Below are 22,415 nucleotides of genomic sequence, written 5' to 3' on the forward strand. Positions count from 1 at the left end.
GCAGTATAAGGGACTCTCAAGAGTCTTCTCCAACACCACAGTTCAAAAGCATCGATTCTTCGGCGATCAGCTTTCTTCACAGTCCAACTCTCACATCCATACATGACCACGGGAAAAACCATTGCCTTGACTAGACGGACCTTGGTCGGCAAAGTAATGTCTCTGCTTTTTAATATACTATCAAGGTTGGTCATAACTTTCCTTCCAAGGAGCAAGCGTCTTTTAATTTCATGGCTGCAATCAGCATCTGCAGTGATTTTGGAGCCCAAAAAAACAAAGTCTGACACTGTTTCCACTGTTTTTCCATCTATTTCCCATGAAGTGATGGGACCAGATGCCATGATCTTTGTTTTCTGAAAGTTGAGCTTCAAGCCAACCTTTTCACTCTCCTCTTTCACTTTCATCAAGAGGCTTTTGAGTTCCTCTTCACTTTCTGCCATAAGGGTAGTGTCATCTGCATATCTGAGGTTATTGATATTTCTCCCAGCAATCTTGATTCCAGCTTGTGCTTCTTCCAGCCCAGCGTTCCTCATGATGTACTCTGCATATAAGTTAAATAAGCAAGGTGACAATATACAACCTTGACGTACACCTTTTCCTATTTGGAACCAGTCTGTTGTTCCATGACCGGTTCTAACTGTTGCTTCCTGACCTGCATACAGGTTTCTCAAGAGGCAGGTCAGATGGTCTGGGATTCCCATCTCTTTCAGAATGTTCCACAGTTTATTGTGATCCACACAGTCAAAGGCTTTGGCATAGTCAATGAAGCAGAAATAGATGTTTTTCTGAAACTCTCTTGCTTTCTCCATGATCCAGCGGATGTTGGCAATTTGATCTCTGGTGCCTCTGCCTTTTCTAAAACCTGCTTGAACATCTGGGAGTTCACGGTTTACATACTGCTGAAGCCTGGCTTGGAGAATTTTGAGCATGACTTTACTAGCGTGTGAGATGAGTGCAATTGTGCGGTAGTTTGAGCATTCTTTGGCATTGCCTTTCTTTGGGATTGGAATGAAGACTGACCTCTTCCAGCCCTGTGGCCACTGCTGAGTTTTCCAAATCTGCTGGCATATTGAGTGCAGCACTTTCACAGCATCATCTTTCAAGACTTGAAATAGCTCAACTGGAATTCCATCACCTCCACTAGCTTTGTTCGTAGTGATGCTTTCTAAGGCCCACTTGACTTCACATTCCAAGATGTCTGGCTCTAGGTCAGTGATCACATTATCGTGACTATCTTGGTCGTGAAGATCTTTTTTGTTTGTACAGTTCTTCTGTGTATTCCTGCCACCTCTTCTTAATATCTTCTGCTTCTGTTAGGTCCATACCATTTCTGTCCTTTATCGAGCCCATCTTTGCATGAAAAGTTCCCTTGGAATCTCTAATTTTCTTGAAAAGGTCTCTTGTTTTTCCTATTCTGTTGTTTTCCTCTATTTCTTTGCATTGATCACTGAGGAAGGCTTTCTTATCTCTCCTTGCTATTCTTTGGAACTCTGCATTCAGATGCTTATATCTTTCCTTTTCTCCTTTGCTTTTCGCCTCTCTTCTTTTTACAGCTATTTGTAAGGCCTCCTCAGACAGCCATTTCGCTCTTTTGCATTTCTTTTCCATGGGGATGGTCTTGGTCCCTGTCTCCTGTACAATGTCACGAACCTCCGTCCAGAGTTCATCAGGCACTCTATCAATCAGATCTAGTCCCTTAAATCTATTTCTCACTTCCACTGCATAATCATAAGGGATTTGATTGAGGTCATATCTGAATGGTCTAGTGGTTTTCCCTACTTTCTTCAATTTAAGTCTGAACTTCGCAATAAGGAGTTCATGATCTGAGCCACAGTCAGCTCCTGGTCTTGTTTTCGCTAACTGTATACAGCTTCTCCATCTTTGGCTGCAAAGAATATAATCAATCTGATTTCGGTGTTGACCATCTGGTGATGTCCATGTGTAGAGTCTTCTCTTGTGTTGTTGGAAGAGGGTGTTTGCTATGACCAGTGCATTCTCTTGACAAAACTCTATTAGCCTTTGCCCTGCTTCATTCCGTGCTCCAAGGCCAAATTTGCCAGTTACTCCAGGTGTTTCTTGACTTCCTACTTTTGCATTCCAGTCCCCTAGAATGAAAAGGACATCTTTTTTGGGTGTTAGTTCTAAAAGGTCTTGTAGGTCTTCATAGAACCGATTAACTTCGGCTTCTTCAGCAGTACTGGTTGGGGCATAGGCCTGGATTACTGTAATATTGAATGGTTTGCCTTGGAAACGAACAGAAATCATCCTGTCATTTTTAAGATTGCATCCAAGTACTGCATTTCGGACTCTTTTGTTGACCATGATGGCTACTCCATTTCTTCTAAGGGATTCCTGCCCACAGTAGTAGATATAATGGTCATCCGAGTTAAATTCACCCATTCCAGTCCATTTTAATTCACTGATTCCTAGAATGTCGACGTTCACTCTTGCCATCTCCTGTTTGACCACTTCCAATTTGCCTTGATTCATGGACCTAACATTCCAGGTTCCTATGCAATATTGCTCTTTACAGCACCGGACCTTGTTTCTATCATTGGTCACAACCACAACTGGGTATTGGTTTTGCTTTTGCTCCATCCCTTTATTCCTTCTATAGTTATTTCTCCACTGAGCTCCAGTAGCATACTGAGCACCTACCGACCTGGGGAATTCCTCATTCAGTATCCTATCATTTTGCCCTTTGTTACTGTTCATGGGGTTCTCAAGGCAAGTATACTGAAGTGGTTTGCCATTCCCTTCTCCAGGGGACCACATTCGGCTGTGGTCCATGTGATTAGATCAGCTAGTTTCCTGTGATTATGATTTCAGTTATGCCGGCCCCGGCGGCGCAGACGCGACGCGAGAGACGCCGGCCCGGGCGCAACGAACCACGCAAAGAGGTGCGGCCGTGAGGAGCTACCCCACGCCTGAGGCCAGGGCCGGCGGCCGAGAGGAGCTACCCCACGTCCAACAGGCGGTGGCTGCGCGGGCGCAGGAGGGCCGAGAGGAGCTACTCCGCGTTCAAGGTCAGGAGGGGTGGCCTTGAGGAGATACCCCTCGTCCAAGGTAAGGTACAGCGGCTGCACTTTGCTGGAGCGGCTGTGAAGAGATTTTCCACGACCAAGGTAAGAGAAACCCAAATAAGACGGTAGGTATTGCTAGGGGGCACCAGAGGGCAGACAAACTGGTCAAAGGGTACAGAGCTGCATTTAGAAGATGAGTAAGTTCTGGAGATCTAAGGCACAGCATTGTAATCATAGTCAGTAATACTACATTATATACTTCAAAGTTGCTGAGACTAGATCTTAAATGTCCTCATCACAAAATATGATAATTCTATGACACGAGAGAAGTGTTAGCTAACAGTAAGGTGGTATTCATACTTGTACGGGCTTCACAGGTGGCACTAAATGCACCAAATCAACACACTGTACATCTTAAACTTCCATAATGTTATATGTTAGATGATATTTGTAAAGTTCAAAACCAAAATAGTAGACTACCACGATTTATAAAAAAACAAACAGCAACAGTCATAATAATGGTATAGAATGTACTAGAAGCAATTCCATGAGTAACAGACAGGGTTAATTTAACACTGAGGTATCCATCACACATGTTAACAAATCTGTGCCGCACATGTCAATTAGTTTACAAGGAAAAACTGACCATTTAATTGTTTCATGATGAGAATGTTCTTCTTTTGTATTTATTGCCTTGAATTAATTACACTATTTGAATTTACTAGGAAAAAAAAAATCACATCTGTGGCTCTCTGTCTTGCAAATAATGGGTGTTATGCATAAGTGTCTCCATACTGGTGAAGGAGCTGATTTACAAAAAGAAAAAGAAATAAGGACTGGGTACTTCCCTAGTGGTCCAGTTCTAAGACTCTGCGCTCCTAATGTACGGGACTTGGTTTCACCTCTGGCCAGGGAACTAGATCCCACATATTGAAAAAATAAAGATCCCACATACCATAACTAAAAGAGCCTGCATGCTGCAACTAAGACCCAGCACAGCCACTAAAATACATAAATGTTAAAAAAACAAGGACACACTGTATAGCACAGGGAACGATACTCAATATTTTTATAATAACCTATAAGGGAAAAGAACCTGAAAAAAGAATATATGTAACTGAATCCCTGTGTTATACACCTGAAACTAACACAGCATTGTAAATCAAACATACTTCAATAAAAAAAAATTTTTTTAAGAAAAAAGGAAAAATAAATAGCTGAAAAGATGAGCTTGGAAGACTTCCTGTCTTTCAGAAGGATTGGGGGCTCAATGCCTACTGTAATGTGGGCATTAATATAAATATGCCCTCATATGCTGGGAAGCCTGAGATATGGCAGTTACTTCTGAAGATCAAAGTGACTTTTAATGGCTGCTGGTGGCTCAGAGGTTAAAGCGTCTGCCTGCAATGTTCGATCCCTGGGTCGGGAAGATCCCCTGGAGAAGGAAATGGCAACCCACTCCAGTATTCTTGCCTGAAGAATCCCATGGACAGAGGAGCCTGGCTGGCTACAGTCTACGAGGTTGCAAAGAGTCGGACACGACTGAGCGACTTCACTTTATACCATCTGGAATGGCTCTTGTAGCCACGTCCCCATGACACACCCAAGCCCAATTAGCAAACAGGCCATTCTGTTTGGGGTGGTATCACGACTCTTGCAGGCTTTCAGCAGGGTATTAACATCTCAAAGATAAAGCAAGTCTCATTACCCACATAGGTTGTGATAGACAGAACAAGAGGGTGTTGAGGGGCTCTTGCTATGACTCCCCTCTCTCCACCTCTGCCACAGCTGACCCTCCAGCCCCTGGACGTCCCCTTCAGCCCCGCCACTGACTCAGGCAGGCCAACACTAGCCCTCCACCACCCACTCTCTAATCCACCCTTTCCATACCACACGCTATACGCGCACCAACATTTACCTCAACAACCAGCAGGTCATCATTCGAAATGGACTCAAGCTTTTTATCTGGTGGTGTCTTTTCAAGTAAAGTGCTTAATTCAACCAAGATTCTGCCTCTGTAGGCAACTCCTTCCCCCTGAAAGGCAACAGTGCAGGATTATTTTTCCAAGCATGAACAACAGTCAAATGCTCTCTCGTGGGCTAACCTAGCTACAACTTCAAATTTCTCCTTCCCAAAATGAACCAGTCAGTAACTCTCTCAGCTGGTCTTTGTTATCTGAGAGAAGAACCAATGACTTCAGGAAGGATTCCAAAGAGAGCCAGGGTAGTCAGGGCTAAAAGGGATTTAAGTCATAACTGGGGTCAGAGGCTTTTAAGCCATGCTTAGATCTGGATGGGATTCCCAGGGGCTGAGGTGGGAGTGGAAGGGGCTTGAAATCTCCCTCACTCTACTTCAGGTCTGCATTTGTCTGCATTAACTTGGCTCCTTTTCTCAGAATAGGGAGGCAGCCATGTTGGCAATCAGGGCAAGTCTCAGAGGAGCCAGGAAATAAGAGAGGAAGATGTTCTGGGTGTGGTGGAGTGTGAGGATGAACTGCAGATACTCCTCCCAACATACTTAGCAGTGTTAGCAGCAGAACCCTCTGGAGAGGAAGGGAAGGCTTCCACCTTCACTGCCAGCCCTCCACCCCACCTTCACCCCAGGGCTTTCTCTCTACCCTAGTTCCCTTCTTGGGCTTTGGGAGCTAACTAAAAGACAGTACTTGGGCTTCGAATGTGGTGGAAAGACCACCTCCCACCTCTGGGCATCCATGTCTTCATCTAGAAAATGAAGAGGCTGGATCATATCAGGGATAGCAATATCAAACCTGTCACTTTCGATCTTTCAGCAAATTCCTAGAATATGGCATTTGATAGAATTCTGAGATAGCACATTTGCTTTTTGGAAAGAGCCAACATTGATTACTGACATCTGCCCTAAGTCTAGCAAGGGGGAACGGCCGTGTTCAGTTCAATGGCTCAGTCATGTCTGACTCTTTGTGACCCCATGAACCACAACACGTCCGGCCTCCCTGTCCATCACCAACTCCTGGAGTTTAACCAAACTCATGTGCATTGAGTCGGTGATGCCATCCAACCATCTCATCCTCTGTTGTCCCCTTCTCCTCCTGCCCTCATTCCTTCCCAGCATAGGGTCTTTTCCAATGAGTCAGCTCTTTGCATCAGGTGGCCAAAGTATTGGAGTTCCAGCTTCAACATCAGTCCTTCCAATGAACACCCAGGACTGATCTCCTTTAGGATGGACTGGTTGGATCTCCTTGCAGTCCAAGGGACTCTCAAGAGCCTTCTCCAACAACACAGTTCAAAAGCATCATTCTTCAGTGCTCAGCTTTCTTTATAGTCCAACTCTCACATTCATATATGACCACTGGAAAAACCATAGCCTTGACTAGATGGACCTTTTTTGACAAAGTAATGTCTCTGCTTTTTAATATGCTGTCTAGGTAGGTCATAACTTTCCTTCCAAGGAGTAAGCGTCTTTTCATTTCATGGCTGCAATCAGCATCTGCAGTGATTTTGGAGCCCAAAAAAGTAAAGTCTGACACTGTTTCCCCATCTATTTGCCATGAAGTGATGGGACCGGATGCCATGATCTTAGTTTTCTGAATGTTGAGCTTTAAGCCAACTTTTTCACTCTCCTCCTTCACTTTCATCAAGAGGCTCTTTAGTTCTTCTTCACTTTCTGCCATAAGGGTGGTGTCATCTGCATAACTGAGGTTATTGATATTTCTCCCGGCAATCTTGATTCCAGCTTGTGCTTCTTCCAGCCCAGCGTTTCTCATGATGTACTCTGAATATAAGTTAAATAAGTAGGGTGACAATATACAGCCTTGACGTACTCCTTTTCCTATTTGGAACCAGTCTGTTGTTCCATGTCCAGTTCTAACTGTTGCTTCCTGACCTGCATATAGGTTTCTCAAGAGGCAGGTCAGGTGGTCTGGTATTCCCATCTCTTTCAGAATGTTCCACAGTTTATTGTGATCCACACAGTCAAAGGCTTTGGCATAGTCAATGAAGCAGAAACAGATGTTTTTCTGGAACTCTCTTGCCTTTTTGATGATCCAGCAGATGTTGGCAATTTGTTCTCTGGTTCCTCTGCCTTTTCTAAAACCAGCTTGAACATCTGGAAGTTCACGGTTCACGTATTGCTGAAGCCTGGCTTGGAGAATTTTGAGCACTACTTTACTAGCATGTGAGATGAGTGTAATTGTGTGTTAGTTTGAACATTCTTTGGAATTGCCTTTCTTTGGGATTGGAATGAAAACTGACCTTTTCCAGTCCTGTGGCCACTGCTGAGTTTTCCAAATTTGCTGGCATATTGAGTGCAACACTTTCACAGCATCATCTTTTAGGATTTGAAATAGCTCAACTGGAATTCCATCACCTCCACTAGCTTTGTTCACAGTGATGCTTCCTAAGGCCATGCTATGCATTTGCAATTGCCATGTGAGATGACCTCAGGATCCTTTCCTACCCTGCATTCTAAGACTTGAGGAACATGAGATTTCCATCCTTCCAACACTTAATCAGGGACTTTCCTGGTGGTCCAGCAGTTAAGACCCTTTGTTTCTACTGCAGGGGACATAGGTTCGATCCCTCGTCAGGGAACTAAGATCCCACATGCCACGAGGCCAATAAATAGAAAACAAAACCAAAACCAAGAAACAACCACAAAAAACACTTTATCGGTCATCTGATGGGCCTCTGAGGGTAGGGAGGTCTACTAAATATAAGACTTAATCATAACCATTAGAAAAAAGGAATCTGGAATCAGTGCTTATTAATAACAAACCTTAATTGAAGAACTAACCTTTCCAGCATTTAGCTCATCATAGGGATCTGGGAAACCCGTGTACTCTCTGGGGCTTCCATAAAGGTTCAGATAACAAGGTCCAAAAGTTGGCACAAAGCCCACCTCTGTTTCTCCTGTATTCACTGAGAGATAACATCATCATTAGTATTTTAGGATTTTAACACCATTCTGTTGAAATAAATATTAGTTATTAGTTAGCTGGGTGAGACAGCTTTCCTCCGTTTTGTGTTAGTTGTATTAGTGCAAATTGTAAACGCTTGTGAGACTTGTCATATTACTCTTATCTTATTGCTATAAAACACTAAATAAAAAACATTGGCAGGGGTAGTTTAGGTAAACATAAAGATGATACTATTCAAATGAAAGAAGTTGATCTTCACATTTTTTGCAAGTTTATAATTGGCAATTGTAGTGAGTCTGTCACTGACAATATTGTTTCGGGAAGTCATTTAAATGACATTTATCAGATTAATTTTATTTGTTCCTCCAAAATATCATTTAGTCTCAAATAGTATAAATCCGGCAGATGATTTTAAAAATACAAGACATTAAAAATTTTTATAAATAATAGTGAACTGTCTCCCTATGGTTATGGCTGTATGATATTCATAAGCAATGTGAAATCTCCATTCATGACATTCTATCTCTGATGAGGATCCAATATGCTTATTATTTCCGCTACCTGGTCTCAGCAAGACTACTCCCCAATGAAGGGCACTGCAGGCAATGTAAGAAATAGTGGAGTCAAAGAAAGACTGCAGGTAAAGACAGTGAAATACAAGAGCTGCCTTCCACCATCCAAATGGATCCAATAAGGAGGAGGGATGGACTGCTTCCAATAAGCAGGGGAAGGACCACTATTGGAAGCTACAAGGAGGCCAACTTTGGTTCACTCAATGTAAGGATGATCTTTCTATGAATTAGTAGTATCACACAATGGGACAGATTGTATTGGGAGCAAAGGAAATGTTAAAGCCAAGAGTCGTGTTTTATCTTTCAGGATATAGTCAAAACTCTTCCTCTGTGGATGAGAGGTTGACCGGATCAACTCTATGGCCCTTTCCAACTCTATGCTTAAAACTAAGGCAGAAGGATAAATGTCAAGTAGTAGGCGAGCAGAGTACCTACTCATAAACAGTTGAGCAAAATGTATACACTTGTAGTTTGCAACCTTTTTCACCTTTTTGAGGCTCTTTTGCATTTTGGACTTCTATTAAGTTATCACTTTATATTTCAATTTTTGAACTTTAAATAGCTGCTATGTCTGTGACTACATTATAAATTCCTTTGGTGGGTGGGTAAGAATCAAGTGTGTTTTATTTTGAATCCTTAAACCCCTAGTCCTAGTTCTATCTTGGAGTACCACCACATAAATATTTTTTGATTGGTTGAATGAAGTGTGATCAAATCTGCCATGTCTGTTACACATATAAAAACCACTTAATAGTCATATAAAGTCTGACTATAAGATAATGAAGTTGGATTTTTAAAAACAAATAAGAACGAGGCATTGTGCCAATAATATAAAGGCAGATGATAATACCTTAATTTTGAAGTTTGCAAGCTTTCTTACATGCAATCCCTTTTTCCCTCTCACTACAACCTTGTGTGGTTAGAATGGCAGGGAGTATCATGTTATTTTTTTTAAAGAAGGCAAATTTCTTTAAATCACAAAGTCTTCATCTATTAGGGAAACAACATTTGCTATAAGAGGGTGGTAAGGTCAAGTGTGAGTGCACTGAGCAAACTTGCAAAGAATGGCAAATGCTGTGCAAACCAAGGACATGCTACGATCCCACAGAGTTGGAAGATGAACCTTCAAGGTACAAAGTGAAAAAAAAATGTTATACAATTATTTGCAGTGAAGCCAGGATGGTATATATCTAGGTGAAAACATGAGGCATGTAGCAAAGCTCAGTTAGCCCATTTGTTTAAGCAGCTTTGCAGGACAACCATACAACAGTAATACAAAAATTGTTACTCTAACACAACTATATTTAAGACAATAAAATGTAAGTTTAAAAAAAAGTGTTAAAGCAATCAGTTGATAAGTTCTTAATAAGATAGTAATGAACAGAAAGATCTAGAAGATAGCAAAATTACAAAGCATAAACCTGTATATGATGCAGCCCCAGATCCCGAGGATGAGAAATCTATGTAGTAAAAACACCGTTGGTTAAACAATAAGAGAAACACAGGCATTATAAGAGACATTGAAAAAGTTAATCAAATCCAACAATAGGTAAACGATTTAGCAACACCAGGAAAATCCCAAATCCAGACTCAAATCACATGACTGTTTTGTCATTTATACAAATATCACCACCAGTTAAATACAAAATGGCTCAAGACTCTGTGACACCCGGTAGCAAGGCCCCACAGGAAATAACCCAAGCTCATCAGCCCCAAAGCAGTGAAGCATCTGAGAGCTAGCTTCCCACCATCAAAGGAGGCCTGGGGAAGTTACCAGCATTCCATAATTTTAATAAAACATTTACGTGTCTCATCTCTGACAGCTAGGACTAAGATCAGACAACCCAAGTTGATTTAGTATAAGGCTGTGTAAACAAAGGCCTATAGTTGCCAATACATTATCCTGTTTCTTTGCAGGGAATGGCTACTGCTCACTGTTATTCTGAGATCCTATCATAGACTGTCTTGCAGGGCCTGCAGTGAAAGAAGGCTTCAGAGACAGGGCCTGACACTGCTTGTAACAATTGATTTGTAGTTCTTCTGGATATCACCACCATACCACTAAGAAACATGCTTATTCCATTGTTTCTTGGATAATTATTTTTAGATGATATTCAATGACTTCCTGCTAATGATAAATGAGTTAAAGTGGTTTTTATGCTTTCTCCCATACAGTTTATAGCATAATTTTAATTACTCTATTGGTTGCCTTTGACCAATAAATGTCATCTAATCTTTAACCAGTTTTTATCTACCCAATGATTTAATCTAACCTTTTAAAAAAATTTAATTGGAGAATAATTGCTTTACAATGTCATGTTAGTTTCTGTCATACATCGACATAAATCAGCCAAAAGTAAACATATGTCCCCTCCCTGTTGAACCTCCCTCCCATCTCTTACCCAATCCCACCCCTCTAGGTTTTACAGAGCACCAGCTTTGAGCTCCCTGCGTCTACAGAAAATTCCCACTGACTATTTTGCATATAGTAATGTATATGTTTCAACGTTACTCTTTCAGTTCATCACTCCCTCTCTTTCTCCCACTGTGTCCGCAAGTCTGTTCTCAATGTCTACATCTCCACTGCTGCTCTGTACATAGGTTCACCCGTACCATCTTTCTAGATTCCATACATATGCATTAATATATGATATTTTTCTTTCTGACTTACTCTACTCTGTATAATAGGCTCTAGGCTCATCCACCTCATTGGAACTGACTCGAACGAGTTCCTTTATATGGTTGAGTAATATTCCATCATGTATATGCACCAGAGTTTCTTTATCCACTCATCTGTCTAATCTAACCTTTACATCTGGATCCTTCACTTGATAAGAAGTTAATGGCATGCCCACCCTCTCCAACCTTCCACTTCTTCTTTTCACTTCTAAGCTCTATCTTCTGTACTTTTACATTGTAAGAGGTGATATTTACCTTCGCTTTAGAGTTTTGCCTACAAGTTTAACAAAAATATTTTAGAAGCAATTAATAGTGCTCACATTATAACAACCACATAAGTATTCTCTGCAGAGAAAAGAATTGTAATTGCATTTCTTTTGTACAGGTCCAGCAACACGGTCCCCTATGCCACTTAGCAGACAATGCTTAGATGGACTGTCTCACCTTCTACCAGTTGCTTAAAATAATGCTATACCTGACTTTATATTTAGACTATTATTTCTTGGTTCAACTCTTTATTTCTCTCAGAATTTCTAATGCCTTTTTCTTCTTCTTGAGAAAGAAAATCTATATCTTTTCACGTCTCTATTATATTTCAGATTCTTATCCATATTATCTATTGCTTGACTTACAGTATCTTTTTAAAAAACCTAGAATGCAGGAAACCTGGGTTCGATCCCTGGGTCAGGACAATCCCCTGGAGGAGAAGGGCATGGCAACCCACTCCAATATTCTTGCCTGGAGAATTCCCATGGACAGAGGAGTCTAGTGGGCTACAGTCCATGGGGTCGCAAAGAGTTGGACATGACTGAGTGACTAAGAACGTAAAGTCCTCTCTTAAACAAGATGAGGATGAGAGAAATCTTAAGTTTTCCAAAACAAAAATTTGCCTCAAATTTTCTCATTTTATTCAATGTGTTTAATCTAGTGATAACTATAGGAATTTTTGTTATTTTTATTTCAGTAACGAACAATAAACTGCTGATAATAGTAATGGGTTAACACTAAAATTTTTCTGATCATCTTAATTTATTCCTTCATTCCCTATTACAGTTTTACACATATGCACAGAACCAGAATACCAGGTATAGGCAATTAGTTCTCAATACATAAAACAACAAAAAGAAAAGTACACTGGTTATCAGTGCTTGTTAGCATACAATGTATGAAAACAAAATACACAATATCTAGAGTGGAGATTACATGGTTCAAATGCCATCTGACCTCACTCCTGCCAAGGAAGTCTGCAGAGAAGGGAATATTATTATATATATGGGTGGACTGGTGTCAATGCCACTTGGGGAAGAAAAAAAGGTGCTCTCTATATTCACCCTCAAAAATCTGTAAAACACCTACTGGGAAAGTTTTTGGATTGAAGTAAGAAAGTTAAAATTTTAAACTCAAATAACTGATGTCTTGTCTTAGTTACTCAGTCGTGTCCGACTCTTTGTGACCCCATGGACTGCAGCCCGCCAGGCTCCTCTGTCCATGGGGACTCTCCAGGCAAGAATACTGGAATGGGTTGCCATTTCCTTCTCCACAAATAATTGATAGCTACCCCAATTATTAATTACTAATCTATTATTTTGCTGATCACCATCAAAACATCACTGAAATGGTTCACTAGACTCATCACATTTGGCTTTTAAGAAACTAGGTCTGTTGCCAGGTGGCTACCCAGTTCATTCCCTCTCTAGAAGTTCTCCTCCCTGTCTCATTCCTGCTCCCTGTGTGACTCACCTTCCACTTCCCCACCAGAGGCAGCGATTTTAGAGAGGTGCAGATACGTTGTTCCAACGACATCATTTTTGGTAAGACGGTCCCTGTGTTAAAAGAACAGGTTAAGACCTCCACCTATGAAGACAGATTTTTGTTTCAACAATAGATCTGGAAAAGACCCTAGATCTCAGAAATCACCTTGTCCAGTGGGCCTCAGGCTTCATTGCACTTTAAAATCATTTGGAAACTACCACTGCTCCCCCAGCCCCCACCCCGCACCACCCCTAATTTCCTATTGAAGCTTTCGACTCAATGAAAGCAGAGGTGAAGAAAAAGAGTTTGCATTTATAACAAGTATATATCCCAACTGATTCTTACAGATGGTCCTCCAATAAGCCTCTAAGAAACGGTGATCTAACTGGACAACTAATTTCAGCTGGAAACAGACTTTTACAGAGGCCCGGGAATTTGCCTATGGTCACACTCAATACTGTTGTCATGAAGTGAATGGGTCAGTTATAGGCACATAACATGATGAGGGTAATAAAAATCTCACTACATAGAATAAGTGTTTGTATCTTATTTTATCATGTTCATCCTGATTACTATGACGGTTTAAAAATTACAACGGGCTTTTCTAAGGGTCCCTCAAAGGGGAAAGAATTCCCTTTCAATTCAATTCAATTCAAGTATTTCATGATTATCTACTGTGTGACTTCATTTGCTTGTCTATAACCTAAATCTTATCTGTGTTGTTGGGTAAGTTTGCTCACTGTAAGTACATACAACTTTGTGTATCTGTCTGTATCTCAGAGAGTTTGTGAGGCTAACCTGTGAAGTGGTCTCTGGCTGGGCACACAGTAAGTGTAACAAACAGGTTTATATTAATAACATCTTCTGTTTAATTCCTTCTCTTTATTCCATCTAGTGTCATACTCACTCTGAAGTTTAGAACTCCACAGGAGGGAGGAAAGTTTGACTCAGTATTTTGAGGAAAGATTATACTATAGTATATTATTATATATTATAGCAATACTATGTTATATGTATATTTTAATAAAATTAGGTTACAGAAAGTGACTAATTAACAGCAGTATACATTAGGAAAAAAATTATTATTTGGGGGTTATTTATTAAGCCACATGTGTGGAGCTTGCATCCTCTCAGTCCATCCAGAAGGGTCTAGACTACATTTCAAGAATCCTTAGCTTTCCCTCAGTTGTGCAAACACCTACATGGTATATAACAAAAGATCTGGATCCAAGGATTCCCTAGTTAAAGAGGGTCTCTCTGCACATCAGAATCTACCATTGCTTTGGAGAGGGCCTACTATATTAGGGGAAAACCCACATCTGCCGTGACCATGGGCGACTCTAGGATGAGTCAGCCAGCAATCCTCCCACTGTGGCATCAGCAGGCCCAAACTCACATTTCTGAGAGTTCTGGAGGCCCCTGGAGCACCGTTGGGGTGTCAACTGAGGGTCCAAGTGACTTAAAATGCGCTCACTCTCATTGGAAGGGGCATTTTGTCCTCAGGCCCCTCCATGGGCCTCAATGAACTATGATGTGGTTACTGAACAAATTAAAGCCTTCTCCCCTCCTCCTAAAGTGTCTGATACCATAGTGCCAAGAGGGAACTAACATGGAAGTCAAATACATTTAGCCAAAGGAAAAATCAGGGCCAGACAGGTTGGGAACCCAACTGAGTATCTGAGTGACTGTGGGCAAGTCACCTGACCTCTCTGAGCTTCAGCCTTCATCTGCAAAATGGACTAAGAATAGTCTCTATCCCATCAGGTTCCTCCAAAGATTAAATGGAATAGTGTAGGGAAGGCGAGAGGCATAGCACCTGCCACTAGCAGTGCTCAGAACACAGCAGCTAACATCACGATAAACACTGATGATGGTGGTGCTGGTCGTGATGATGCCAGCACCAGTGATGATGCTATTTATCTTTTCACTCTCGGGGAGCTAAGGGCTGCCAACTGAATGCCCCATCCAACTAGAATACACCCAAGAATAGCCTCATTTACGGCTGATCATTGCTAGGATGTTGGTCTAGTATGAAGTCCATCAGAAACTTTCAACAAATTTTCTTTTCATTCAATCACATAGGAAGCTCTGTCCAGTTTCCTTTCTAACAATGACAGAGAACAGCTCTCAGAATGTTGTTGTTGATTCTTCCCTAGAAATAGTTTACTCCATTTCTGAAGTCTATTTTGGACAGCCTAATAGTATTTAAAGCCTTAATTTCTTATCTTGGGGTATATTGAGATCATTTTTCCTTTCTTTTGTTCATGAGCAGTTGAACCAAGATACCCAAAGCTTTTCTGCAACAGCTACTGCTATTATTTTTAAAGAAACACCTGATACCAGCAGCAGCATACCACTTCTGTCTGGAAGAAAAGAAATGTCCTGAAAAGTAAGGGTTAGACCATCTAAAGTAAAGTTTCTCAAAATCCAAATATTTACTTCTCCAATTTGCAATTAGACACAAGTCTTTTTTAACTCACCAGTCATATATTGTCAATTTTATTTTTTCACACACTGAAGGAAACTGTTAAAAGAGGAAAAAAAGTAGTTATTTCTCAACTTATTCAGTAACTACTAAGATATTCTTACTTTTTTCTAAAAGAAAAGAAAGCCAAACCTTGATCTGAAGATTAACGACTTGATTCCACTCAGGGTTTGCATTTTTCTCAATTATATTTGTGCAAACCTGTAAAATCATCAAAACAGAGTAGGTATTCAAATTTCTAATTTTGGAAAGTTTATAATATATGCATAGTGGATTATGATTGTAGTATACTTATGTTATAGACTTCGTGACTCAGTTGGGGACTCTGCGATCCCATGGAATATACAGTCCATGGAATTCTCCAGGCCAGAATACTGGAGTGGGTAGCCATTCCCTTCTCCAGGGGATCTTCCCAACCCAGGGATCGAACCCAGGTCCCGCACACTGTAGGCATTCTTTACCAGCTGAGCCACCAGGGAAGCCCATAGACTTGGTAACTTCATTAAAGTTTTCTTAATAACAATTTGGTAAAATATGACATGGGTTTAGTATATTGATCTTTGCTTCTTCTATGCACTAAGAGCTAGTTTCAAATTGCCAAATTTTAATATTGGATTAGTGTAATGATACAAGAGTTGCTATTTAGTGAGCACTTGTTGTTTAGTTGTTTAGTAGTACCCAGCTCTTTTGCAACCCCACAGATTGTAGCCCGCCAGGCTCCTCTGTCCATGGGATTTCCCAGCCAAGAAAACTTGAGTGAGTTGCTGTTTCCTTCTCCAGGGGATCTTCCCAACCCAGGGATCGAACCCGGGTCTCCTGCATTGGCAGGTGGATACTTGCTACATACTGTCTGATATGCATTTCTTCACTAAAATGTCCAAACGTATGTTTTGATCCTGCCCACCAGCCCTTCTCCCTGCTCCCCAAACTAGCTGCTGTCTTTCCATTGTTGTTCGAAAGGGTGTTCAGGTTTGAACCAGAGTCCATCACAATCCCTCTCTTTCCTTCACGTGCCTCACCCAATCCATCAGAAAATGCTGACACCCTATTTTCATCTGATCTTGCCCCAGATGCCTGTGGTTGGTTCCCATCTGGATCCCCACTTCCTCTCCTGCCTCCTCCCTTTCATGTCACTCCCCATGTAGCTTCCCAGGCGTACTTAGAATACTAAGTCCTGATTCATCCTCTGCCTGATAAAGCCCTGCCTGCCCACCTCACCTCATCTCTCTAAGCTCATCTCTTGGTTTCGTCCCTTGCTTGCTCCATCCCAGCCATGCTGGCTTTCATCCACTGTGAACATATCTTCTCCCTGAGGTCTTTACATCTGCTCTTCCTTCTGCCTGGAAGCCCTCCCCCCACCAATATGTCTGCATTTTCCAGGCCTCTGTTCAAATGTCACTTCCTCCAAGATATCCCACTTGATAAACTAACTGGATACCCCTCCAAACACCCTGCACCCATCACTTCTTGTTCCCTTCTTCATTTTCTGCTTAGTACTCAGCACTAACTGAAATTATGCAACTTTTTATTTGCTTATTGTTGTCCCTTCTATCACACAGTAAGCTCCACGAGTAAAAACTGTCCCGCTCACTTCTTATATTTCCAATGTGAGGGACAGTATCTGATACTTAGCAGGCTCCCGCTGTTTACTTCCTGAATTAATTAACTCTTTCAACAATCCTATGAGATTATCCTTATCCTCATATGTAATGAAGGAAATTGAGACTCAGAGGTTAAAGAATTTGACTTCACTTGCTATGGAGGGAGGTGAAGTCTGAATTTAAATCTGGCCTCGTTTAGCTCCAGAACTGAGACTTTTTCTGCCATCTCCCACTGACTCTCCTGGGACATACCCGTGTGTGTGTGTTGCCAAACCTCACTTTCACATACACATGGTTCCAATGTGTAGTAGATGTTACTTGCTCGTGCCTAGAACTGACTGTGGTACACCGTTATTCTACTATGGAATCCCACTCTACAATCTTTGATCATCTTTGCAGGTAAAAGTGGTAGTTACAGGTGTTCCTACACCAAAAGTCCCTCAGCTCTCACCAGAGGACGGAGATGGGTTCCCCTGCCAGACTCTCCAGTTTCTGCAGCTCATTGGAACATGGTGGGTAAGAAACATGATAGAAATGGGCAGCTGGGTACTGGAGGCTCTCCTCTACACAGCGGTCCCCGATCTTTTCAGCATCAGGGACCAGTTTTGTGAGAGACAATTTTCCCATGGATGGGGGATGGAGGTGGCTTCAGGATGATTCAAGTGCATTACATTTATTGTACACTTTTTTCTATTGTTATTACCTCAGCTCCACTTCAGATCATCAGGCATTAAATTTCAGAGGGTGGGGACTCCTGCCACATGGACCAGGGATCACTGTTGCTGGCTAGGGACTTTGCCTAGGAGTAATATAATGCTGGGACCTGGGAAATCATTTCTACTCCTCTTACAAAAGACCAAATCTTTCTAATTTGAGTCCTGCATACTTTCCACTCCAAAATAAACCTCTAAGATGTCTGACATGTTCAGAGTCTGGTCATCTGTATTCCTGCACAGTGCCCAGCTCATCAGGGGGCTACTTAAAAAAGAATAAGCAGGAAATCACTCCAAGGAAAGCACCTCGGTTTAAATACATGTTTCTAGAGGCATCTACATTGAGATCACATACAAACCTTTTTTCCGGCAAAGGAAACTTCTACAAAAGGGTCCACTAGGTTCTTCTTATCAGCGACACCTCCAAACATTTCCTTTACTGTCTGTGAGAAGGCATCATCCACTGGAAAGGAAAATATCACTGAAGAAATCAAATCTTATTCTCTTAAGAGAACAGAAATCACTCAGCAAAATCAAAAATTGTCTCCTGTGTGGAAAAACCATTGCAACGAGAAACATTCTGAAAAGTGGCAAGTACCAGTGGCATTCGATTGCAGAAATCCTTTGTCTTAGTTGAGAGAAAGAGAAAATACGTTCTGCCCACAAAATTTAAAAATTAACAGGAGTGTCTTAGAAAAAAAAAATCAATAAATTACTATGTTGAGAATCAATCACTTATTGAGGAAACCAATAGAATAAAAAAGTCCATCCAAACAGGGTCATTCAAAAACTGAGGCCTAGTTGTGATTTGGAAGATGTTCTTTAGGTCAACGTATGGGTCTCATCTTTTTTTGAGGAAAACAAGATGCAACTTTTTTTTCCTGGCAACTCCAGGAAATTTGGCCTAATCATGTTTAATCACCTACAAACAACAGATCTTTGTTTTAACAAACTTAGAAGTGACTAGATCTTGCACTGTTGGTGGGAATGTAAATTGATGCAGCCACCATGGAGAAGAGTAAGGAAGTTGCTTATAAAACTAAAACAGAACTACTATAAGACCCAGCAATCCTACTACTGGGCATTTACCCTGAAGAAAACCATAATTCAAAAAGATACATGTACCCCAAAGTTCACTGCAGCGCTATTTACAGGACCCAGGACATGGAAGCAACCTAGATGTCCATTGACAGATGAATGGATAAAGAAGATGTGGTACATATATACAATGGAATATTACTCAGCCATAAAAAGGAAAGAAATTGGGCTCATTTGTAGTGATGTGGATGAACCCAGTGTCTGTCAGAGTGAAGTAAGTCAAAAGAAGAAAAACAAATATCATATATTAACACATACATATGGAATCTAGAAAAATGATACGGATAAACCTATTTGCAGGGCAGAAATAGAGACGCAGACGTAGAGAATGGACTTGCGGACACAGCAGAGGAAGGGGACAGTGTGTCAAACAGAGAAGAGCATTGATGTACATACACTACCATGTGTAAAATAGCTAGAGGGAAGCTGCTGCATAGCACAGGGAACTCAGCTCAGTGCTCTATGATGACCTAGAGGGGTGGGGTGGGCATGGGAGGGAGGCACAAGAGGGAGGTGATATATGTATACAGACAACTGATTCACTTTGTTATGCGGCAGAAACTAACACAACACTGTAAAGTAATTATGCTCCAATTAAAAAAAAAGTGAACAGAGTTCAGTTGAACAGGCTCAGTATGTATTATAATGTGAGGTTTAATTTATCTACTTCATTTAAGATATTTCTGAGGGAAAGATGGTCTGGGGAGGCATTAGAGGGGAGGGGTTCCCAGAAAAGTAGCAAATCCTGAAGAGCTCCATGACCTGTACAGCCATGCCTTCTGAGGATGGGGAGAGAGTTCTATGTCTCAGGTCCCAGCAGGAAGCAGGCACACCAGGCAAGGCAGAAAGGATGCCATGTCCTCAGCAAGGACAGACAAGCAACTAGTTCAGCATCTGTGAATGGAATCACTCTAAGTAATTCTCTTAAATGCACCCAATCTCTTAATACAATAGTGACAGACTTCTAGTTATTGGCACTTACAACTTTGGCTCAGCCATTCTTAATACTCTGATAGCAAATAGATTTATCTGTCTATAGAACTTCAGTTTCATTTGGGATGAAAGGAGTTGGCAATGCTGACTGCTGACCTCTGTTTGGTATCCTTTAGAATAAGGGGGAAATGTGGAATCCAGAAGAGAAGAAAGAACAGAGATGAATGGGTCAAAGGCTCAATAAGGGCCATGGGTCAGGGACCAACAGGCTGCCCCATGAATCTGCTTAGGTAGTTTTCAATAGGGCCAAAATGAATGAAAATAACTCTATGAAGGCCTTTAAGAAGAAAGACATTTGGCAGAGAGCACCGACACTATTTGGAGTATGATTATTTTTATCACATGTAATCACGCAGGTAACTGACAATCCTGGGGCTGGATTAAATCAATACATACTCTGGGGGATGTCCTCCGCTCGGTAGATCTTCAGCAGGAAGGTCACCCACCGCAGGGCAATGCCAGCAGGGAGTAACAAGTTACTTTCCACATCATCACTGTCATTATCACGATCTTGTTTCTCAGGCTATTGGGGACACAGGGTGGCAAATTATACACATAGGAAAGCAGCACTTCAAGAGGCCAAATTTGTGCTTGTTAAAATAAAACCAATCATAACTGTTTTCATTAGGATTTCCTGTGTTTTGAGCTTAAGAGTTTAGCACCAATTCAACCTCAAAACTGCCCTACAAAATCAATGCTCATGTTGCTTTGACCAATACACTACAAGAAAATAATGTGTACTTTTTAATCTTCTAAGCACTAAATAGAGACACAGTTACTGAATCTCTTTTACTTTCTTTCTGGCTATTGGCTTGCTGCCCAATTTTCTAGAATAACAACTGTCCTCTTAGGTAGCAATGTCTGATTCCGCAATGGAGCCAGGTTCTGTAGGTGCAGTGATGTGGGGAACTCTTAAAAACACACATATCTTTACTGAATGAAAGACCTGCTCACAGACACAAGGAAGGAGCTAAGTGAGCTGGAATAATGATTCTGTTGTGAAGAAAATAACAAATTCCAGAAAGCTGGAGGAACTGGAGGATTGGGGTTGTTGATTGGAAGCTCTGCTCCATTTCACAATGACTGGTGCCCACTTGCTTAACTCTTGGTCTTCTTTCTTAGTGAACAAACACAGAGGACAGAGAATCTGGAGCTTACAGGAGGCTCATCTCCGGTTCCCAGGACAAACATGCTGACTTTCATGTAGCCTTTAGCACCTGAGCTGGCATCTTCAGGGTCATTGAGCAGAAGCCATTTCCTCATGACAGCATGACCTAAAATAAAGAAGGCGTAAAAGGACAGGAATACTCTAAAGAAAAGCTGACAGGTCCATGATTCCATCTGCAGTAAGATAATCAAGTATTTCCTCCAATGTGTCTTCATGATGGGACATACTCCCCAGATGAGGCTCTGTTTTAATGCTCTCTCCTTCACACTGACTCTCCACCCACATCCTGCCCTGGGGTGACTGAACAAGACTCTCTAAGCTCTTTTCACTGGTTCTGTAATTTGATTTTGATAAGGTTAAAGTAGTCTCACAGAACAGAGAAATGATCTGTTTGTTTCCATTAGGATGATTACCATTAGATTATAAAAAAAAGACATCCATACTAAACTGCTATCATAATTCCCACTGGGTATAGCCTTTCCTTTTCTTAATCCAGAAAAACATTGCTTTTGATTCTTTGATCCCTCAAATTTTCTTGATTCCCAGTCTTCAAGTTCATGGGAAAACATTACTTACCAGGTTCATCATAAACAAATCCAACATCGATCTGGGAAAAAATAATTTAAAATAGTTCAAACAAATTTTATAATCAGTTCAGTCACTTCTAGAATCTATCATTATTATTACACTTAAAAAAATAAGGCTTTTGACTAGACAACTTGCTTTAAGACCCACCATTTCCATCTTACTGTCTCTGTATATCCAATGCCTCCTCTGAGGTGTGACACACAGAAGGCTCTCAATCCATCATTTTGAATGAATGATCTAGTCTCACAGCTGGAAGAGACACAGTGACCAATATGGCTGGTTTGCTTGGGACTTTTCCAGTAGCATAGAAAGTCTCACATTCTGAGGAAACCCTCAGACCCAAGCAAACCTGGACTATGGTCACCATATGGGACTACTTATTGAGTATTCCTCCACCTTTTGCCCCAAATAATTCTAATACTAATATTAATAGACTCTTTGTTTGGGTACTCCGATGTGCCAAGAGCTAGGTGCTTTATATATTGGATCTCATCTCATTTTCACAATAATCCCATCTTACAGATGAAGAAACTAAGCATCAGAGAGGTTTACAAGTGGCTCATTAATGGCAGACAGAGTATAAACTGACCCAAATCATCTTCTAAGACTTGTTTCAAGAAGCAGCCCATTCCATGTGGAATTGCTAAGAAGGCACAACAAAATAAAAAAAAAAAAATAAAACTAAAAAAAAAAAAAAAAAAGAAGGCACAACAAGTCTTTATCATTAAGTCCAATGTGAACTGCTTGGAAAAGCATGTTGATGCTCTTCCCTGGTTTGGCTTGCCTGTCATACACCAGATTTATAATAACTGACTTAGTAGATAGAACTCTGGGCTACTGGCAAGTGG

General features: G+C 41.1%; 1 protein-coding gene across 2 annotated transcripts in view; it reads right to left on the bottom strand.

The window, feature by feature from the left end:
- MYOF (myoferlin) overlaps positions 1-22,415 on the bottom strand; it is a 188,929-nt gene that overhangs the window by 82,867 nt on the left and 83,647 nt on the right. The window contains exons 10-19 of one of the 2 annotated variants that reach the window (XM_088842143.1): positions 21,556-21,586; positions 20,970-21,085; positions 20,208-20,334; positions 18,080-18,183; positions 15,539-15,607; positions 15,402-15,445; positions 12,910-12,992; positions 9,912-9,950; positions 7,795-7,919; positions 4,942-5,058 (exon numbers count right to left, since the gene is read on the bottom strand). In XM_088842143.1, coding sequence (XP_088698269.1) covers positions 4,942-5,058; positions 7,795-7,919; positions 9,912-9,950; positions 12,910-12,992; positions 15,402-15,445; positions 15,539-15,607; positions 18,080-18,183; positions 20,208-20,334; positions 20,970-21,085; positions 21,556-21,586 — 855 coding nt within the window. The remainder of the gene's footprint in view (positions 1-4,941; positions 5,059-7,794; positions 7,920-9,911; positions 9,951-12,909; positions 12,993-15,401; positions 15,446-15,538; positions 15,608-18,079; positions 18,184-20,207; positions 20,335-20,969; positions 21,086-21,555; positions 21,587-22,415) is intronic. The other variant, XM_055425068.2, reaches the window with a different exon arrangement.

Source organism: Moschus berezovskii, chromosome 12 (genome assembly GCF_049115385.1).
Source record: "Moschus berezovskii isolate FMDL1 chromosome 12, NW_MosBer_1.0, whole genome shotgun sequence".
In the NCBI taxonomy this organism is placed as follows: domain Eukaryota; kingdom Metazoa; phylum Chordata; class Mammalia; order Artiodactyla; family Moschidae; genus Moschus; species Moschus berezovskii.